The sequence below is a fragment of the Diachasma alloeum genome, unplaced genomic scaffold (genome assembly GCF_001412515.2).
Source record: "Diachasma alloeum isolate Michigan unplaced genomic scaffold, Dall2.0 Dall_scaffold_01599, whole genome shotgun sequence".
NCBI lineage: Eukaryota > Metazoa > Arthropoda > Insecta > Hymenoptera > Braconidae > Diachasma > Diachasma alloeum.
In genome coordinates, this window is record NW_021681694.1 from 46,478 (window position 1) to 67,574 (window position 21,097).

At 37.0% G+C, this 21,097-nt stretch overlaps 1 protein-coding gene across 3 annotated transcripts; it reads right to left on the minus strand.

Annotated features, from left to right (window-relative positions):
* Positions 1–1,894: 1,894 nt before the first annotated feature.
* On the minus strand, positions 1,895–18,648 carry LOC107046618 (dystroglycan). 3 transcript variants are annotated; one of them, XM_015269274.1, is made up of 14 exons: positions 14,619–14,785; positions 14,391–14,548; positions 11,024–11,344; positions 10,684–10,893; positions 10,394–10,522; positions 10,233–10,307; positions 9,745–10,167; positions 9,560–9,652; positions 8,928–9,350; positions 8,013–8,485; positions 7,565–7,922; positions 6,814–7,465; positions 6,249–6,728; positions 1,895–5,975 (listed from the first exon to the last, which is right to left on the minus strand). In XM_015269274.1, the coding sequence occupies exons 3-14, from the start codon at positions 11,294–11,296 to the stop codon at positions 5,752–5,754; spliced, it is 3,813 nt and encodes a 1,270-aa protein (XP_015124760.1). In that variant the 5' UTR covers positions 11,297–11,344; positions 14,391–14,548; positions 14,619–14,785; the 3' UTR covers positions 1,895–5,751. The 3 variants fall into 3 exon arrangements, with proteins under 3 accessions (XP_015124760.1, XP_015124761.1, XP_015124762.1); XM_015269275.1 differs by lacking the exons at positions 14,391–14,548; positions 14,619–14,785 and adding an exon at positions 18,351–18,648; XM_015269276.1 differs by lacking the exon at positions 8,928–9,350.
* Positions 18,649–21,097: the final 2,449 nt, after the last annotated feature.

Consider the following 21,097-nt stretch of genomic DNA (forward strand, 5'->3'; position numbering starts at 1 on the left):
CGGTGGGGAGTATACATATAGTTGTTACTATATAGTTCAATCATCCTATCTCCAGCTCTGAATATTTCATGGGGATAATTATAGTCAGGCAAGTTGACTTTATATTTTTTTTATGCTAATCCTGTTATTTTTGTAATGAAGAAGAAACTCAATAATAATAGGAAAAAAAAATTATTTTTATTGAATGATAATTTGTTTTGTTGAGCCTATTGCGAAATATCTGAATCACCTTGAGTATTTAACGAGAGTTCAATGTATCACTTGTTTCAAATCCTCTGAACAAACCCGATCCAAAAAGCCCCCTCGTTCTCCTTCCTTGAAACCGCTAAAATAAAAAAATCAACAATCAATCTTGATTGAGAAAAAAAAATCGGTAATCTGCACTCAAGCTCAAGTTCAATACAAAGTTGATAATTATGAGGTCACGATTTTCTCCGCTTCACTGCATTCATACTTTTATCGATAACTACATTTACGTTTATTACGCTGTTTTAATGCATTCTCCCCAAAGTTGGTATCGACCGTCTGATATCGCCTCTGATCCACTTCATTCACAAATTCGTGATAAATCCTGACGGTCTTATCAATTGTCTACCTTGAAAATTAACAGCCCTGCGGAAATTTTTTCGAAAATCAAACATGACATTGAAACAAATAAATGCCATTCAGCGAAATGAATGATGTTCTCGATCAAAATCAGTCGCAAATTCCATTTTCTCTCCATTAATAGCGATGAAAAATCTTGTTTATCTATCTATTTTCGTCCCCATATCTCGATATTTTGACAAGTCAAGTGGCAAACATTTTCACTTCTATTATTAGAATTGGTCATATGGTGTTAATAGTTGTAATGAGAGTGAAGTAAATCACATATCGTGATTGAAATTTCAACCAACAAGTCTCAAGGTCTTCAATCATTTGCTCGATGACAGCCATGATTTTTTGACTTATTAAACCCCTCAAACCCCCTTTTTACAGATTTATGTGATTAAGAATACGAAAATATTTACCCCATTAATCACTCGGTCTCACACATGCAAATTATCTCGCATACGTATTTAAATTTTCACACGTAACGCAACTCTATTTTGTCTTTTTTTAATGCCTCACGTGTTTTTAACCGGCACAATTATCTTATCTATATCGCACTGCACTTCATTCAATGAACATGTATGAAATATTCACTTTATCGAGGACATATTAAGGAACAAAAAAGTTGTTACGAAATATTCTGCGAGAAGTGTTATGCAAGAGGGCATAAATTTGAAGAGACTCCGGACATTTCTTGTTCTTGGTCGTAAAACTGGAAAAATTAATTGCCAACGGAAACTAAATGTTTCGTCTCCTATTTATTTATTGTCGACTTATTCATCCTGTGATAATTGGAGACTATTTTACGTAGAAAATCCCAGGTTTTGCAATGAATTCTTGTTATTTTACTCATTCTTTCGACTGTGATGTATTGTTTTTTTTTTTTTTCGTGAAATATCCATATCTATTTTTAGAAAAATTTCCTGAAAACAAAATGTAACTACTGATTTTTAGATAAATGAAACCGATAGTTATCATAATGGAGCAGATATTTGTAAAAAGGGAGTTGGTAGAATCGTTTTAACATATATCATGCCATATCAGAGAGATAAAAATATCATTCAGTGATAACTTTTAATGTTCAAAGGGGAAATGTTGGAAAATGGGGAGAGGTTACGAAATGGTTACGAAAAAAAAACGACCTTTAATGCTCATTCGACGAGTTTTATTTCCGCCTGGCTAGAGGATGATTTCAATGTGCATTTTACCCTCAACACAATGCTCCAATACATTTCTCAGGAAAAGACAATTTGGTCGCCTGGTTATTGCCTCTCCCGGGTATTGCCAATTCACAGAATACGTATTTCCACCTCAAAATGACTTTATTCGTTCATATTTTTACACAAATTTGTATATACCCTTAGCTCATTTCTCAGAATAATATTATTCATTATTTATACACATTTTACATTTTCGTTATTATCGTCGTATTCACGTCTCTGATGTAACTTCCCCTGAAATATTCCATATTGATTTGCTTATTTATTCATCCCTTCGTTCTCATGATACACCCCTTGGAAATAAACACTTTATTCATCGTTACAATCAGTTGATGAAAAATAATCCTAAAATTCGCATGGCAATCTATTCTAATTTAACGACACCCTGTCTTCTTATTAATGTTTTTATCTCGTTATCGTTTTATTCGCATTATTTATCTTTTATTCATCATTCAATATACAAAATGTTCTGATTGCTTCACGATTTCTAAAAAATCTAATTCTAAGGATGATGCAATGTTATCAATCGTCATTGGCGTTTCTTCGGTTCTTCAATGATTAACATTTGAAAAATATTCAATTGTGTTTCTTATCGCAATGATTTTTATTTTTATTATTCTCATTTTTCTCTTAAATAAACGCGTGGAAAAAATTGTGATTATTTCATGGAATTGTGAAGAAAAATCATCACGTTCTGGTCGTTGAATAAACTTTTATCCTGAAGAATTTTTTGTTGTATCATCGAGAGAATGTTTGGTTGTTTTTTTCTTTTTTTTTTTTCAATAAAATTCTGTCGATTTTTTCCACACGTGATATGTTAATTACCACTTAATTAAATTATTTACTAATGGAGGGGTGATAAAGCGAAGGAAAAGAAGAGCGAAATGGAATTGGCAAATATAAAAAATAGAATTGATCATTTTCCAATTCCTGATTACTTGGATGATAATTTTCCCATCACATTTATTCTCACGTGAATCAGATTAATGTTTCCAACTCGTAAGTATACAATGTCTCATTGTGTACATTGTGACGATGAACAAAGAATCTTGCTCTCGATCTCAAGTCACGTGTGATATGAAAGCGTGATATGATCTGGTAGCATTGTGAATTTAATCGCAAACATTTCAGTTGTTTTGTTTTGTGGAAGTGCATTAAAAAACATAATAATCAGCAGTTCAGCGATGTTTTACTGCCATTTGCAACGGTTTCTGATTTTTTTTTATCGTCATCAAACTGTCATTATTCATGTGATAAAAACATAATTAACATGAGAGTCAAATTTGATTGCGACTTGTTGTATTCATTAAGATGAAATAAAGAATTTAGATGTCAACGTCATGATTATTAATTGATATTTGCAGATAATCTCTCAGTATAACTGCTTCAAACCGTCATTATTCAAGTGATAAAAACGAAATTAACTGAACTATAATTTTATTTTCGACAGAATTGAGAATTTTTTATGTAAAAATCATGACAAATTGATGAATTGATTAGGAAACGGGTCATTATTTATGTGATAAAAACAAAATTAACGTCACTATAATTTTATTTTCCACAGAATAAAAAAGTTCTATGTAAAAATCATGACTAATTGATGAATTGCTTGGGGAAAATGGGTGGATGACGTTTACAATTGGGGTTATAATAAAATTTTTAAAAATATAAAATTCGTTGTATGAAAAACAAAAAGTATAAGCAACAGAGTTTAGCAATGCTTTACGGCGGTATGCAACTGCTTCTCATTTTTTTTATCGTCATCAAATTGTCATTGTTCATGTGATAAAAATGAAATTAACGTGAGGATCAAATTCTATACTGGCTTGTTGTATTCATCAAGACCAAGTAAAAAATTTAGATATCAACGTCAGGATTATTTTAATTGATATTTGCACATAATTTCTCAGTCTAACTGCTACTCCTCTCTTTAATCGTCGTTAAATTGTCATTATTCACCTGAATAGAGACAAAATCCATATCCATATAAAAAAAAAAATCATAACAATTTGATGAATGGGTCAGTGCCATTACAAATTGGTTATAAAATTTACAAAAATATAAAATCAATTCTGACGCAATGATTCCATCAAATGACAAATAATTCAAGCATGAACTCGTAGTTATTACACCTATTCTACATAAACATTAATTGTTTCAAGTAATTACGTGATAATTAGAATATTTTTATTATACATTCCAGTGGTATTACACTTGGTGTCGATAATTATTATCAATCGATTGATCATATATTTTGCACACACTTCCAACGAATCTCCACTCATTATTATCATTTTACGTAGCATCAACAGCCGAGGTCATTAGCGATGACAAAAGAAATTTCAGTTTCAACATTTTTTAATGTTTTTTTTTACGAAAATTCTTTTCAAACTCTGTATTTTAAAAATACCTGCACGAGGGATACTATTTTTATCACGTGTCCATAGATCATCGACACGTCATGAAATATTATATTTTAATAACAAAAAGCCATTATGTCACGGTTTATTCGTTTCATTTGTGTTTTTTAAAAATACCAATGTAAAAAAACTTACAGAAAAAATTGACATACAGTTATATATTAAGTACCACATTATTGGGCTCATCATCTTTTATTTCTACAACAGTAATTAAAAAAGTATCATTATAAAAACATTGGACAAGTCCAAATATTGTTGTGTCCAATTGACAATTCATTAATTTTCTCTGTAGTATTGGTTAATATCAATTTTTTGGTTTGGTAACTAGTCTACATTCTAATAACTGCCAATTATATTTTCCCTCGGTATATTCGATAGATTATTAAAATTATTAAAAACAACTGAAATTAATTAAAAATCAATTTTGTGCGTTTAAAATATAAAATTAGAATTAAGTATACATGAAATCAATTTTTTTTAAATTTTCCGAATAAAATGAAGAGGTGAGATTGAATACTGCCACCAGTCTCTAGAGCCGCCGCTTATCGAACCAATGATATTTAATTAAGCATTATATCAGATTATTTGCTCGATATTATAATGACATCTGGGTGTCATGGAAGCATTCTTGCAATTCATTTTTCACTTTAATTTATAATTGGTACATTTTTATAAAGATATTTTCCTCCTCTTATTTAAAATTTATTTATAGCATTTTCATACGTCTCTTGCTCTACCCCAGGTATTCTCTCGTCTCATTCGATGAACAATGAGACGGGAAAATGCCAACTCCAATGATTTTGAAGGCCAACGTCCTTGATCATGATTATTGATAGTTTTAATGAAAAAGAAAAAAAAACAATTCTGGCAGTGGTTTTGTCGTAAGTAATGACGATCCTTAAATCGATCGAAATATTATCCGATTAAGTATTGCCATAGGTGCACTGTACTTGGAGACACTTTATCAATTATATCAATAGTCCATTTTTTTTTGTCAATAAGCTTTTCAAGTTGTAGGCAGTCCCTTATTACTTAGAAAAATGGCACTGATTGCTGGGGAAACATGTCACTAATATCACCATCTGTTGCACCCGAAAAAATCAAGCTTTATTTTGAGATTTGTTAGTATTGTCTATTGAAAGAAAATTGAAAGTTAATGGGTAATATTCCAATAATTTTCAGCAGAATCAATCTTGAAATGACCATAAGATAAAAATTTCACAATTTATTTGAGTTTTATTTTCAAATCAAGACTTTCAAATCAATTTTTGTCAAAATATTGAAACAAGGCTTGTTTTTTCATTTTGGGTATTGAATTAATTATTAAAATGGGAAATTAATGCTTTCTATTTTTCGTTAAGATGAGAAAAATTTCATTAATTTTACTACTGACGGTATGCGTTCTGACTGTCGGTGTTTTTTTTCTTTCGATGATTTTTTTGGCTTTTAGTCTTGCTTGAGTTTGAGTCTCCGAGCATCGTTGGTATGTGATTATTTCTTCGTGAATGTGACTTATTTTGTTAGGGTGGCACGTAGGGCGGTGGCTTTCTGTATGTTGGCGTTGGTTTCGGCCGATTCTGACGATTATTGTCGGATGTACGGGCGAATGGGGGAGGGGGTTGATATGGCTCCTCTGAATTTTCTTTTGGTAACATTGGCTGATCAGCACCGTCGTCTGATTTTTGATACTCAGGGGGTGGCAGAGGAGGCTTCTCCTCCTTCAGGATAACTGGTGATTTGTTGCCTACAAGAAGTTAACAAACTAATTGATTCATTTTTTTAGAAAGTAGAAAAAAAACATATGTTATCATTTAGTTTTGTTGTTGAGTATCAAGAGAGATAACACTCACATGCTTCAGTCCATTAAATATTGGACAGCACGTGAGATTAGAATTGAAAATAGTTTGACTTTAATGTACTTTGTTTACATTTACTTAGGAGATTAATACGACTTGATGATAAATGAAAATTTGATAACAAAATCTCGCAAAAACAGCAAGAAAATAGCCCCAATTACCTGGATCAGGTTTCTCCTCCAGTTCATCCTGGAATATCACAGGAATTCCCTTGCTCCTGAAACTCTGTCTCTCATCATCATGTTCACTAACGCTCATCTTGCCACTTCTCCTCCTTCTATACAAAATAAAAGCAATGATCCCCGCCAAGAGTATCATAGCAGCAATAATAACAGCAGGAAGTATAAAAGTGATGAGATAATCATCCTGGAATGATCCCACAGCTGTAGAATCTTGTGATGGTGGTACATAACTTCCAGGTGTGTGAACCCTAGTCAATTCCCCAACGCAAATACTCAAGGGAGTTAGTGTCACCTGTTGCACTGGAAACTCTTTCCCCATTATCTCATTAACATGATCAGTCAGAGATTTATCTGGCTTAACCAGAATCTCCATTAGTCTTTTGATCTCAGCGTCTGGACAATAGTTTGTTGGCAATGTTATGTTCTTCCAATTGACTACAGTACTTCCAGGAGTAATACCTGTAATTATTATTATTTACATTTCACATCATTTTTTATTCTATACTCAAATCTATACTCAACAGTAAAAATGCCATTTGCATACTTGACAGAGAAATTGCGCTCGTGTCCTTATCGCCAAAGAGATCCCTCAGTCTCTCAATGAAATGACGTTTTTGCATCGCTGAATGGGCGAATGAATCGTAAGGGATGTGAAGAGTCATGGAGAAATCGACGAGGTGTTGCTTCTCCTCCTCGGGCACATCAATTACAACAACAAGGCTATCAACAGCCTCTGCACCTTCCTTGTCAACTACAACAAGTTGATATTCCATTCGATTGTTCCGAATGTAGTCCTCGTGGAGGGGAACACCGTAGAACTCCTGGTTCTTGCTGTCAAACTGCAGCCAGTCTTTGGGGGATATTTCAGATCTGTCGATTTTCAAGAGAGACATCCTCATGTTGCGGGAGGAGCCGTCCTCATGATCGAAGAACGTATCCTCGGGGACTCTGAAGACCAGAAGTTGCCCGACCATTGCGTCTATCTGGTCCACTTGATTACGGGGGAGGGGGAAACGATTGGCCGTGGCTTGTTTGGGTTTCTCCAGTTCAGGTGGAACGACCACTGGCACCTCCGGCTGGTTCATATTGTCGCATTGAGCGTGACCCTGATACACCACACGACTGACACGAATCTCTGGAGAGAGAATTTGTTGGAGCATTGCACTGGGGTTTTCGTTTTTGTCTGCTATCAATACCTGCATCCATAAATTATTCATTTAATCACATGTTAGATTAGATTATATACTTACTTTCACTTGGATAGATAGATAGATAGATAGATAGACTTGACTTACATGCAACAATTTATTGATCTCATCCTTGGGACATTCACTACTCCTAGGCACGCTGTCATTCGCCCAAGTGAATATCGCCTGATTATTTTCAATCTCAATAGATCTCACTGTAATGTGACTACTGTCAGTGTCACCATACAGCTGTGCAAGACGCTGTACCACCTTCAATTCCCAATCGACATTTGTCGGAAATTCCGAACGCTCGACAATCTCCAGATAGATGCTGAATTCGTGATTGATCGATTTTGTGAATTTGTGCTGTTGCACATATATATCGAGACTGTCTGATACAGTGAGCCCTTCACGGTCTGATGCGACAATGTCATATTCCCATTGAGATACGTCATTCTCGAGAGGTCTGAAATACCAAAGATGACAATACCATTGTTAACACTCCAGTGACAATACAACAGTCATTCATTTCAATATTCATTCAACATTTACTCACAATCCATAAACCTCTTGAGTTTTCTCATTGAACTGCAGCCAGTGTCCACTTCTCACTGGATTACCCTTCAGTAAAAGTCTCAGTCTTAAATTCCTAGTGTCACCATCCTCAATATCACTAAACGTATTCGAGGGAATGATGAAACTTAGTGGCTTCCCAGCTGTCACCGGAATTTTCTTAAGTCTTCTGTCCTGTCTCGGTGGCAGATTTTTAATGCCAAAATCGAAACGTTCAGTTGTTGTCGTCGTCGTCGTCGTCTTCGTAGTAGTAGTAGTTGAGGCTGTCGTTGTGGATGGTGTCGTCGTTGTTGTACTAGTCGTTGTGGGCTCCTCGGTCGTGGGTTTTGGGGTTGTGGTTGTTGTTGTTGTTGTTGTGGAGGGGGTTGAGGTAGTTGGTTCAGGGGTTCGAGTCTCGGTTACTGGGGCCTGAGTCGATGGTTTTTCACTGGTAGAAGCTTCAGTTGATTCAGTTATCTAAATGAAATAAACGAATTAATCTGGTGGTTTTTCAATTGTTGGGGACAAATAGTGAAAATAATTGAACAACTTGACATTGGGAAATGAAAATCTCCTTAACATTAAACGAATAATTCATGAAAAGCATCAGAGAACAAAGCAATCCAAAGCAATAAAAGCCTTTTGTTTTTTCAATCAACTTTAGCATTTAATATTCATTGGGTATTATATTAAGTATATTATTATTCAAATAATCACTGCTTCTATCAATTCCTCCCTTGATCGTCTTTTTCCATAATTTTTTTACTCTGGGTAACAAAATTCTCCTTAACATTGAACGAATAATTCATAATAAGCATAAGAGAATAATTTAGCTCGAAAGAATAATAATAATAATAAGAAGAAGAAGAAGAAGAAGAAAAAAAAAGAAGAAGCACTCCAAAGCAATAAAAGCGTTTACCTCATAGATTGTACTATTATTGTCCTGTTTTTCCGTTGACCAAGTTACAATTCCTAATGAATTTGGCAATGTCGTTAATTCAGTTGATGATAATGTATCATTATCCGTTGATATCGTCGCCAAGACAGTCTCTAACTCAGCTCTTATTGTATTTATTAACGTTGAATTATCTTGCGTTAATTCCGTTTGTATGATATCACCTGGAGTTGTGAATGTTTCAGTAACATTCAATGTTGTTGATTCGGCTGATGTCGTGGTTGTTATTGTTGATGTTTTTGGTGGTGGTGGTGGTGGTGGTGGCACATCGGCAACAGTTGTTGTTGATGTTGCTGGTTGAATCGGTGTTTTAGGAGTTGTCGTGACTGGTTCAATACTCGGTGTGGGTGATGAGTTTTGTGTTGCACTTGTTTGCTCTGTTGTTGTCTGTGAAATTGTTAGTAGATGCGGATTGTTCTTTGCCATGATTAACAATTTATTTTCATGTTAGTGGACTTGTACAAGACTGCTGATTTCATGGACAAATAGAGTATTGCAATGAAGCTATTTACAGATCTGAGGCTAAAGCATTTTTTATGGTTCTCAATCTATGATGGACATGGACAGATGGCATGGTTTATCAAGGGGACTCTTACCAATCTTGGGGCTGATGAGGTTGTTGTGTTGATGGTATTCTCCTGAGGATTACTGGCTCGTAGAATTTCATCGAACTTGACGCGTTCTTCAGTCTTAAAATTAAATATTCAATTGGAATTAAGTGGGAAAAACATTTTGTTGAATAGAAAAAGGAAAAAATAAATAAATTATTTCAATTTCTCACCTCCCAATCAACAGTTTCTTGTCCATGATGATGCCTATGTGGGTGCTCAGTCTCTGATGGGAGGAAGCCCTTGGGCTCCGATGCACTTGGGACATGGGCACGCGGTGGTATTTCCGTAATTGCTTCGTTATCGTTATCGTTATCGTCTGTATTATCACGCTCATTATCAGGGTCATTGAACGAGTCTTCGCCGTCGTAATCATAGTTTTCGTCGTAGTCATCGTCATTCTCGTCGTCATTATTACCATAATCACCGGAGCCTGTTTCTCGGCGATTTCGTAAGAGATCGCTGGTATCAGTTTTCACCCTCCAGAGGAGAACAGGCAGTTGGACAACTTTGGAGAGGGTGCCGTTCTTTGCTTGATAACGAAGTTGCTCTAGGATGTCTGATTGATTCTTCCACAGATGATCATCACAGCCGACCTTGATTATTTGATTTTTATACAATTTATTTGTTGACATTTAATTTTTGCTATTTGGAAACTCACCTGCCATTCAATGACACTAGAATCTTTTTCTTTTCGACGTTTTACATTTCCTGCAGCATACATGAAGAGATCATTCTAAAACATGAAAATGCTCAATGCCAGTCCTTTGAACGTAACTTTAATAATTGCAAAAAGTGATACAAGGAATAAAATATACATACGACATCAAGTCTCAAAAACTTTGCGAGATTTTCAATAGCCTCAACTTTAACACTCGGTCTCAGACTATCGAACCTTGCATCCAACAAAATAGTCATCACAATCTGGGCTTCAGACTCGTCACAACGATTCTATAATAATAGTAAATCAGTGGGCATCAATTACGTAGAGGAGGTTGACATGTGTGCTTGACACACATGTCAATTGGTATCAATCAGTTGTTAATGAAACTTGTTTAAATGTGCATAAAAACTATTCTTTATCTACAATTGATTTCATAGTTGAAACTCACTTGAGAATTTGTCTTCTTTATCTCTCGGTGATTCCCGTTGACAACTCTAATAGTGAAATTATCCTCAGCAGTGTCAGCATTTTTTCCATGTGCTTTGACAGTAATTCGATGCTGGCCTTCGTCTTTCTTGCTTGGTACACCAAGAATAGTGGAAGCTTCATCATCAAATGCTATCCAATAAGGCAACGGCTTTCCATTATTGCCTCGAATCTGCAAAAAAAGGAGATCAACAAGAGAAAATTTCGTGGGAAATTATCCCTATGTACGTCTTAAATGAAAATGATAATAATAATAATAATAATAATAATAATAATAATTGATTTAGAAATTATAAACTCACATCATAACTGTCTACATTGCCACTGAACGCTTGCTTCGGTATTTTAAGTTTAAAAACCTGTCCAACGACCGCAATACCATCAGGTATACCCCGGAATCTCCTGATCTTTTTATAAGCCTTGGCTTTATAGGTTTTCACCTCGTGACGAGTGACAACAGTTGGTGGTGGTGATGTTTCCTCGGTTATATCATCAAATACGAGATCATCTTCTTGATAATTCAGGCCGAGTGTCAGGGGCAGTAGCAGAGTCAATGCTAGACATGTCAGCTTCATATTTTCACCAAGTCTGGGCACCTTACTTATTGTGACATGCTGCTCAATCTGAGAGAGAAAAATTATTCTTTGAGACAATTTTTTCGTCAGGGAAATGAAGAGACTTTTATTCAATTTGATAAACAATTGATTGAATCAATTATTTTGATTTTTCATCTACTAATCAACCGTTTCATGTCCATGGAAATTCACTTCTGCGACTTTTTGAGGGTTTAAGAGTCAAACTATCACATGAGTCCACTTTTTTCAAGTACGAACGAGTCTTCTCATGAATCGAATTTTCCACTGGTGAATCTTTTGCCAGTTTCAACTTCATAACTTGTCATTTCCGAGGGATTCGTCATTTCGTTTCATTTGTGGAAATTACATAAGAAAGCATTGCATGATCAACGTCCTCAATTTCTTGCGTAATATCATATATTCTATCGCCTTAATGAAGAATCGTGGGTGCATTTCGCGATAATAAAAACGCCCATTGGTACGAAAATAAAAGTTATTGTGTAAACGTTTATCTGAGTGATTCATGAATTTATTTATGCTGCATTCTCTCAATTATCCGGTTTCACTATTTTTCATGTGTTGATTTTGCTATGTGGATCGCGCATTAAATCGTGAGAGTAAAAATTTGTACTCGGAGTTTTGCCGGCGATCCACTTAACTTTAAGTGTCCCAAATTAAGAACATCTGTGGAAATTGAACAATAGCTTGCTAGGCACATTGTGAAGAGCCAAATAAGAAATGAGGTTGCCATTGCGATGGATCGTGTGTGGGGAGGGGGGGGGAACAAATTATTTCAATCGAAGGCTTGGAATATTGTAAATTTTAGTTCAATTATTCCTTGAAAATTCGTTTCAGCAATTCTCTTTTCTCTATTGTCAAAAAATGGGAAATTTCACATTTTTTTTCCCCTCCCCTTGACAGGATTTAATGCTGCTCACGCGATTTCGACAACTAAATCTGTGGGTCTGAACGATATCAGCACGAATGAAAATCAGTAACTGAAAAGAATGAAAAAAAAAATTGATTAAAGCATCCCGTCCATTTAATTAAGAGGCGTCAGTCTCAAGTGGAAGAAATATCAACGAATGCATTCTCCAAGCTCTTCGAGAGTCTTCTGCGTCATTTGTTCGGCTCTTTCAGACTATTAGCAGCCTCCTGTTTGCCAATTCCATCTATACGTGTGTATTCGGACATAACTATATTAACGCATTGCATGACAAGAAACTTCTGAGAATGAGATTAGTCTTCGGGGACGCAAAAAAATTGCGTAAAATTATCCCTAAAATCTATTCATTGGCACAACAATCTCATTATTCCTTCAATCCCTTTATAATATATTAACTAGAAGTATTTATTATTATTCGTTCTTTCCACTTCCCCTCGCCAATGAAACTGTTGAATTAAAAATTTTGGGGTTCCTCGGGTTTCCGGTTCGATAAAAAATCACAGTGAAGGGAATTTTAATGAGAATAATGTGGAAATCATTCTTTTAATTTTATTATTCACGACATGAGAAATAATTGTGTGAGAAAATTTTTTTCAACTGCCAACCAGTTTGCGCATGACTCGAAAATATTTTTACACCCCTAGATTGCCCTAAATCGAATCTTCTGTTGACAACAGCAGGAGAATATTTCCGCCAGGTCTTTGCATACACATTTCCGAATGAATATTCTAGGGTGAGTTTAGACTATCGTGATGAGTTGATTGCGAATCTGCAATTGAGTCTGGCTTCATACACATTGAAATATCATAACTCCCAGACATGTGGCTCGTCAGTGATATAAATAAGTATGACGATACGCCAACCCTAGCTTCTTCCCCATTTCACTTTTACACTGCATGGGAAATGCTTTGTCGAGAATTTCGATGGCATTATTAATTATTCTGGAGATTATGAGATTCAATAGATCGGGGTCATCGGTCCCACATGACAATTCCCGTTCCCAAATACATGACTCAGAGCCGAAAATTTTCTATGAATTATGGATGATTAAAAAAATGATGAATGGAGCATTGGTAGGAGAAAATCTCTCCACTCCCTCCCACTATTTTTCCTGCTCTGAATCTCATTAATCAATGTTTAACCTGCATAATTGAATGCACCGTGTATTTACTTCATTATGCGCGCATAAACAGAGTAGATAGAGTGATTCAGTGAGTGGGGTTGGTTAACGGCATACGGCACCCATGTATGTATGTACCGTCGTCCCAGCAAATCCCTCCAACTAAACAGCAGCACCCGAGCACCGGCACCGGGTGCTCTTCATTGAAATATCAAACCCCCAATTTTTTTAATGAGACACGAATAATAACTGGGCTGTGAATGATTTAGAGAATTGGAGAGGAAATGTGGCTGGCCCAACCCAGCCATCGGGTTTTCGGTTGATTGGGACCCATCCCACTTCTATTCGGCAAGATTTGATTTTTTATATACAATATATACTGTATAATAGATATGAGAGCATATATTTCGGTGGCGACTGACTGCTTCATTAGCGTCAATATCGTCAATATCTTTATGTCTCTATGGGAATTTCACTTGCGGAGGTCAATTGTGCATGCCACGGTTATTGTACTAAATTGTGAATGGGAAAGTTTGTAATGAGTACGGGGAGCACTGGCCTTTTTAGGGCATCAGTCGAGTGGATTTTACTCAATGATGGACATCTCATGAATCAGAGCTCATTCTAGAGTCAAATGTACAAAAAATCATTTTGAATTTCCAAATTTTATCAATATCTCCTCAAGAGAGTCAAAAAACCACCTCGAAAATGTCAAATTGGACTCTGCGGCGGTTCTCAAGTTATCGTCAACAAACCGAATTTTTTTTATTTACCCACCATAAACCTGCCTGCCATGTGGCTCTCCTTTTTTATCAGAAAAATAAAAAAGCCCATTCAAGGGATGTCTACAGTCGTAAAACACTCGTGTTACTGTTTCACATGACTCATTTGACTGTTGCACATTGTATTTGTCAAACAAAATTCCCTCCACTCTCCGTTGTTTGAATACCCCATTCTTTATCTATTCGGTCCCATAAAACGAGGGAGATTTTTTTAACAGTTTATGTGGCATTTGATATGTCACTCACCGTGTATTATGTGATTCCTTATGTTATCTTTTGCAAGATCCAATCTTCAAGTCTTATAATTTCCCAGATTAATTTAATTTGTATTGTTTTTCTCTTTTATCGTGTATCACTTGCGCATATACACAAGTTGAAGTTTAATCCTCCGAATTTTTGACTGCCTGCGTTATAAAAAATGATGATGATAATAATAATAATAATAATAATAAAAAGTAAAAAATGAAAGCATACACGGGCGTGTTATTTGACGCGGCTGACGGCGGCAGGATTTTCAGTGGAGAGAATCCGCCGATGCCGGATAGAGACGGCGTACTGGCGTCGAAAAACGATTCCCCCCACACATACGCTGTTAAACGCAAGTATGGCGTCGGCAAACGATAACTTCCCCAGGACTGCGCTGCTGGTGAACTAACTTGCGCGTTTGCTCCTCTTTGTTCTGCCTGCTTCTCTCTTCCCGTCCGTCGCCCCACCCATATACTATACACACCATTGGCATTCCTCTCCGCCGCGTGTTCACCCGCACCCGCACCCGCACCCGCACCCGCACCAACGAGAGACCTCCCTTATGCTCTTAGGAGAGGCTCCTTCCTTGCTTCTCCCACGCATTAAATCGCCGCCGGTCGGCAACTGGGGTTAATATCAAAGAATACAGCGTACCACCAGCCGGCAATCCTCCCTCCAGACCCCCAGATTTATTCCAGTAAGGGCTGCTGGTTTATAGCCATCGCTAGCACTTGCTGCTTTAACCTAATTTTATTAATGATGCTTTCGCTGCGCTAAGGGCTAAAGAGGTGCAGCAACAGGCAGCAGGACCACCTCGCATTTTTTAACATTTCTTTCAGTTCCAAGAGCAACAATGAACACATTTTTTCATCGCATTTTGACTGACAATGTTGTTGTTTTCATTTCCGCAAGATGAATATGAAATCTATGAACCAGAAATAATAGAATTTATTTCCTCGAATATGATTGTTCTTGGCGGAAAATCTCAGGAGGTTTTCTTGAGTTAATTTTAGAATATTAAAAATTCTGGAATTCGATAGCAGAAATGCCTCGGAACAAATGGTATCATATTTATTCTGAGACTCGGGGTTAACGTCCAATTTCTCTCAAACCTCAAAGCCCCCTCACGTACACGGCTAAGAGTGGATTTAATCATCGTCGAGCCAATATCCAGGCCTAAATTAAATCTGCAATAATTTCATCGACACCATTATGAATTTATGGGCTCAGCCTGGGCTCGAAATAAAACTGGGGTAAATTCCTCGGCTAGTGAGATGCACTTGATTCTGGTCTGGAGTTTGAAACTAATATATTCCATAAAATAAAGGGAAATTATATTTGCCCTGGAAAATTGGCTCATCGATGGGATTATTAAAGTCCACTTAGTTTTCAGCTGAGTTTTCAAAGAATATCATTTATTGAAAACTAATTGCAATAGTCATAATCTACTTGAACTGAACACGGCTTTACCACTTCCCTACTGATTTTATTTATCTCTGTCGCCCAAGACTGGTGAGTTTGCAAGCACGTAACGCGTTTTACTCGTCGTGCCAGAGTCCTAAAGTTATTTATATCGGAATTCGTAAGCGTATGACTGACTTGTGTGCAGCACTTTTCGAGTTTCCTTCGACTTTACAACTCTATAGACCTCGGGAGCTCTGAAGCCTTCTGCTGGATGGGGGAGATAATGCTGCTAACACTTGATACTTTCTTTTTTCTTTATCTTCTTCACATTGTAATTGTCTCTTGAATGAATCAAATGCGTCATTCTTTAATTGTTTTGCTAGGGTTCCATTGCTCAAGAAAAAAAATAGGATTGGGTGCATCTGCGAGGGAGGGAAATGCCTCCTCATGGTTGCTACGATTTTGACAGTTGTTTATTCAAAGCTGAAAAAAAAGGAGTGAAATAACACTCATTCATTCCTAGGGATGAATTCATAGAATAGATCGATGTTTCTTTCATTCAATGGAAAGAATAACAAAGCTTTTGTTTTCGTTTCCGCGTGGAAGCTGCCACTTCCACAACATATTTCATTCGAATTGTTCGTGTCTAATTGACCTGAAATTATTGAAAATGTGGAAACATTTTTATCCACAATATCAGAGTGGAATTAATTCTGAAGCCCACTGAAATAGTTGTGTTTCACGTGAAAAAACAGTCGACCAGTTCTGTGTTTTTCCCTCTCACCGAGGTTTACTTCTTCTCCTGTGAACTGATTTATATATTTTCAAATCAAACAGTGGAAAAACTCAAAACAATCTCAATAAGATGAAAAATCTAGTGGCTGGTCTCATTTTCAAATTAAAAAGAAAATTTGCGAATTATTCTCGAATTATCGACTTTAAAAACAGTTTCTCCAATTCCAAAAGATACATTTAGTCATGTAATGATGCAAAAAACATTCGACCAATCCGGTATTTCTTCCTCTTAGCCAGAGCTTATTTACTCACGCGTGATTTATATATTTTTAAACTGTGCAGTGGGAAAACTAAAAACTATCTCGCTCAGACAAAAAAAACACAACTGGTTAATGGTCCACTGGCGTTTCTTCCCTCCTCCATCCTCAGCTCTACGATCTCTTCATTAATTTTCGTTGAAAAATGAGAGGGAAGGGAGAAAGGTGGGTCAAAGGTACTGGATATTCATGGAACCGAGAGGAGTGAAATTTTTCGAGGGCAAGCATTATGCAGGGACACGGAAGTGTTTGCTCCAAAAAATATGGTGACTAATGAAGGTAATATCGTCGCCAAGTTTTCATACATTTGTCGGGGGCGGCAAATATTCCGCGAGTAGTTGAAAATCGAGGGGAAGTTAGTTTCACATAGTTCCCAAGTTTCTCGTTAATGAGAAAGTTTTTCCCATGGGTTATCACGGTATCTGTTAATTGTGCTCGTATCGGGGCTGGATTTTTTTTCGCAGTGGTCTAATTACCGGCGGAAATGGAGTTATTCCTGGAGGCATACGTGATATCGAATTTTGAGGAATCGATAGACGATTGTCTGTTGGGTAATACCTGGAGGAGGTTTTGGCTGGGTATTAAAGGAAGAGCATTGACATTTTGACAGTAAATCTAATTTTCCAGGAATATCTATCCAAACTTAAGGCAATTGGCGAAATTTTTGTAACGTTTTTTGTACGACAAAAAATTTTGAACCATTTGACAAATTTTCATCATTCATCAAATTTAGCAATACTTTTTTGGAAATTTCTCGAAAATCTTTCAATTAAAACCATCGCATTATTTCATAATTTCAGAACACCAAAAAACATTTTAAAAAACAATGAAGCATGGAATGAAATTCTGAAAAATTAATTTCAACTTTTTTATTCACCGGATGCATCTCATATGCATTCCTGCGCATCCCCCTAATCTCTTATGCTTTCATTCGAGGAAGTCCTCGTCCATGCTTTCCCAGTATTCCCTCTTCCTCTCTCTTTCTCTCACCGAATACCTCCTCCTATCCCTCGGGCATGTAAATACACGGAGTAGAGAGCTTAACTACTATACCTCCACGAAAACAAGAAAGGAGAAAAACTTATGAAAATCGGTGGATTCCACTCACGTAGATCCGGTCGCAAGTTTAGATCCTTTATTCACCCTGAATTATAATGATCGATTAGTGGTGATTATTTCGCAAGTTGTTGCTAAATACTTGACATCAAATTAATGGAGATTTTATAATTAATAATACATATTATGAATGAACAAATCGATTAATCATCAGTGTTGGGCAAGAATAATTTTAAAGGATTCATGCATAAAAAATGAAAGTCAGTCAGTCATTGTTGTTCATTAGTGAGGACCTCCACTACAATTCATTAGGCATTCGAATCTCAATGATTGTGTTATTCAACAGCAATCATCAAATGGTAATTCAAACAATTAATAATCAATGTTAATTGAATAAGAAAGCTCAGTGGATGGAAAAGTCTAAAAAGAAATCGCGACTGGTACTTACAAATCACCATATAAGGTTTGCACTGAGAGGTGTATGCACCATGCACCTTTTCTCGACTAATTTAACCTTACGAAATTATTCAGTAGACTGTCCTCTTTTTGTTTCGTCTCCACTGAGTTATGTAAAAACACCCAAATGAAATTATCACTGGACATTGATCATCCCCGGCAACTTCTTGCCAGTTTTAATTGTCGAGTTTATGGGGAGGAATTAATCACAGGAGGAACACGAACACCCGGTCTTCACTATAATAAAAAACATCCGGGATCACTGCAACAGATAACGCCATTTTCCCCTGAGCCCTGAGGTGTGTTTCGCTTTTTTTTTATTATTTATTTTATCAAGGCAAGAGGAGTTGCGCGACCATATCTATCCATCTGTCTGGGGATGGGAGAAGTTTGGTGGAGTCGACAGGGCGATTTGAAAGTCTTCGGTTGTTGATAGAGTAGATCTCCCGAGTGATGATAGTTATTTCCACCAGCATGGGGGGGGCTCCGTTCATAATTCCACGACTGCACATATCCCCGACTGTGCATAGACTTGTGAAAAGTCTAAGGGAACAACTGTACATGAATTCAACTGCACATAAAAAAAACTGTCCATAACTTCCTCATACCCACAAACCAATTCAAATTTAAAAATACCATACGTGCCAAATATCGCCATTGCGCAGCGTGTCCGCGCATATCAATCATGGCGGACGCTCTCTGCCACTGAGCGGAGGCTTTGGCGTTCGTTCCGTCTATTTTCAGTAAAAAAACGGTATTAAACCGGGAAAATAATTGCTAATAATGCCATAATCAGTTGATATTGACGGCGAGGAATGATTTTATCAAGAAATCCGACTTTATTATCGCTTANGAATTCAACTGCACATAAAAAAAACTGACCATAACTTCCTCATACCCACAAACCAATTCAAATTTAAAAATACCATACGTGCCAAATATCGCCATTGCGCAGCGTGTCCGCGCATATCAATCATGGCGGACGCTCTCTGCCACTGAGCGGAGGCTTTGGCGTTCGTTCCGTCTATTTTCAGTAAAAAAACGGTATTAAACCGGGAAAATAATTGCTAATAATGCCATAATCAGTTGATATTGACGGCGAGGAATGATTTTATCAAGAAATCCGACTTTATTATCGCTTATTATGAAGCCTAGACGTCTAAAAAGTACAATGCCAAATTTGCCACTGCGCAACTTCTCCACGCACATTCATCATGGCGGCCGGCTACTGGCAGAGAATGGGCGGTTTGGCGTTCGTCCGCGGATTTTCGGTGAGAAAAGACATGAAACCGAAAAAATAAATACTAATCATGCAATAATCAGTTAATATTGCTGGCAAAGAATGATTTTATCAAGAAATTGGACTTTATTACTGCATATTACAAAACCTAAGCATCTAAAGAGCGTGAACGCCAAATATCGCCAGTGCGCAACTTCTCTACGCACATCCACCATGGCGACCGGCCTTTGGTACTGAACGGGGGCTTTGGCGTTTACACAATTAATTAATTAATTCTAAAGGAAAAAGAGGATAAAACTGTGGAAATGAACATGGACAATTGAACAATGAGTTGACAATACTGAAGAGTAACGATTTTATGGTGAACTTTCAATTGAAAACCCGAGTTTGTAGCAGAGATGTCAGACAAGATATGAATGTTTTTTGGGCTCAAATGAAAGAGCGGGTCGAGAAATGACGTGCTAGGGCCTCTAAAGATGGTTTTGAACCAGGGGAGACTCCTAGACCCCACTGGACAATGTTGTCACAATTGCGCTTTTCAATTGAAAACAGACATCATCTTTAGAGACATTTGTCATCTTTAAAGACTTCCGCACGCTATTTTTCAAGCCGCTCTTTCATTTGAGCCTTTCAGGGGCAAGTGAGGGTCTCAGGGGTATGAGGCGAGCCTGAAAATACAGATTCAGCCTTCACCCGGCGGAAAAATTCGATTTTGGCGCAAGTCGACTTTCTCCCCGAAAAAAGCCTAAATACGGCCCTTTGGCTCGGGGTCGAAAAAAAAAATTTTTTATTTCTGCCTTTCTGGGGCAAGTGAGGGTCTCAGGGGTATCAGGCGGGCCAGAAAATATAGAATCAGCGTTTACCCGGCGGATAAATTCGAATTTGGCGAAAGTCGACTTTCCCCCCCGAAAAAAGCCTAAATACGACACCTATGGCTCGGGGTGGAAAAAAAAATTTTTTTATTTCTGCCTTTCTGGGGCAAGTGAGGGTCTCAGGGGTATTAGGCGGGCCTGAAAATACTGATTCAGCCTTCACCCGGCGGAAAAATTCGATTTTGGCGAAAGTCGACTTTCTCCCCGAAAAAAGCCTAAATACGGCCCTTTGGCTCGGGGTCGAAAAAAAAAATTTTTTATTTCTGCCTTTCTGGGGCAAGTGAGGGTCTCAGGGGTATTAGGCGGGCCTGAAAACACAGATTCAGCATTCACCCGGCGGAAAAATTTGATTTTGGCGAAAGTCGACTTTCTCCCCGAAAAAAGCCTAAATACGGCCCTTTGGCTCGGGGTCGAAAAAAAAATTTTTTTATTTCTGCCTTTCTGGGGCAAGTGAGGGGTATTAGGCGGGCCTAATAACGGACCCAAAAACTGACTAAATTTCAGTTTTTTGGAAATATCTCCGGTTTTAATGGTCCCTTCTCATTTTTCTCTCCTGGACATTAAGGGATCATTCTGGTTTAAAATTTTTCAAAAATCGATTTTTTTTTTCATTTTCGGAAAGGATAC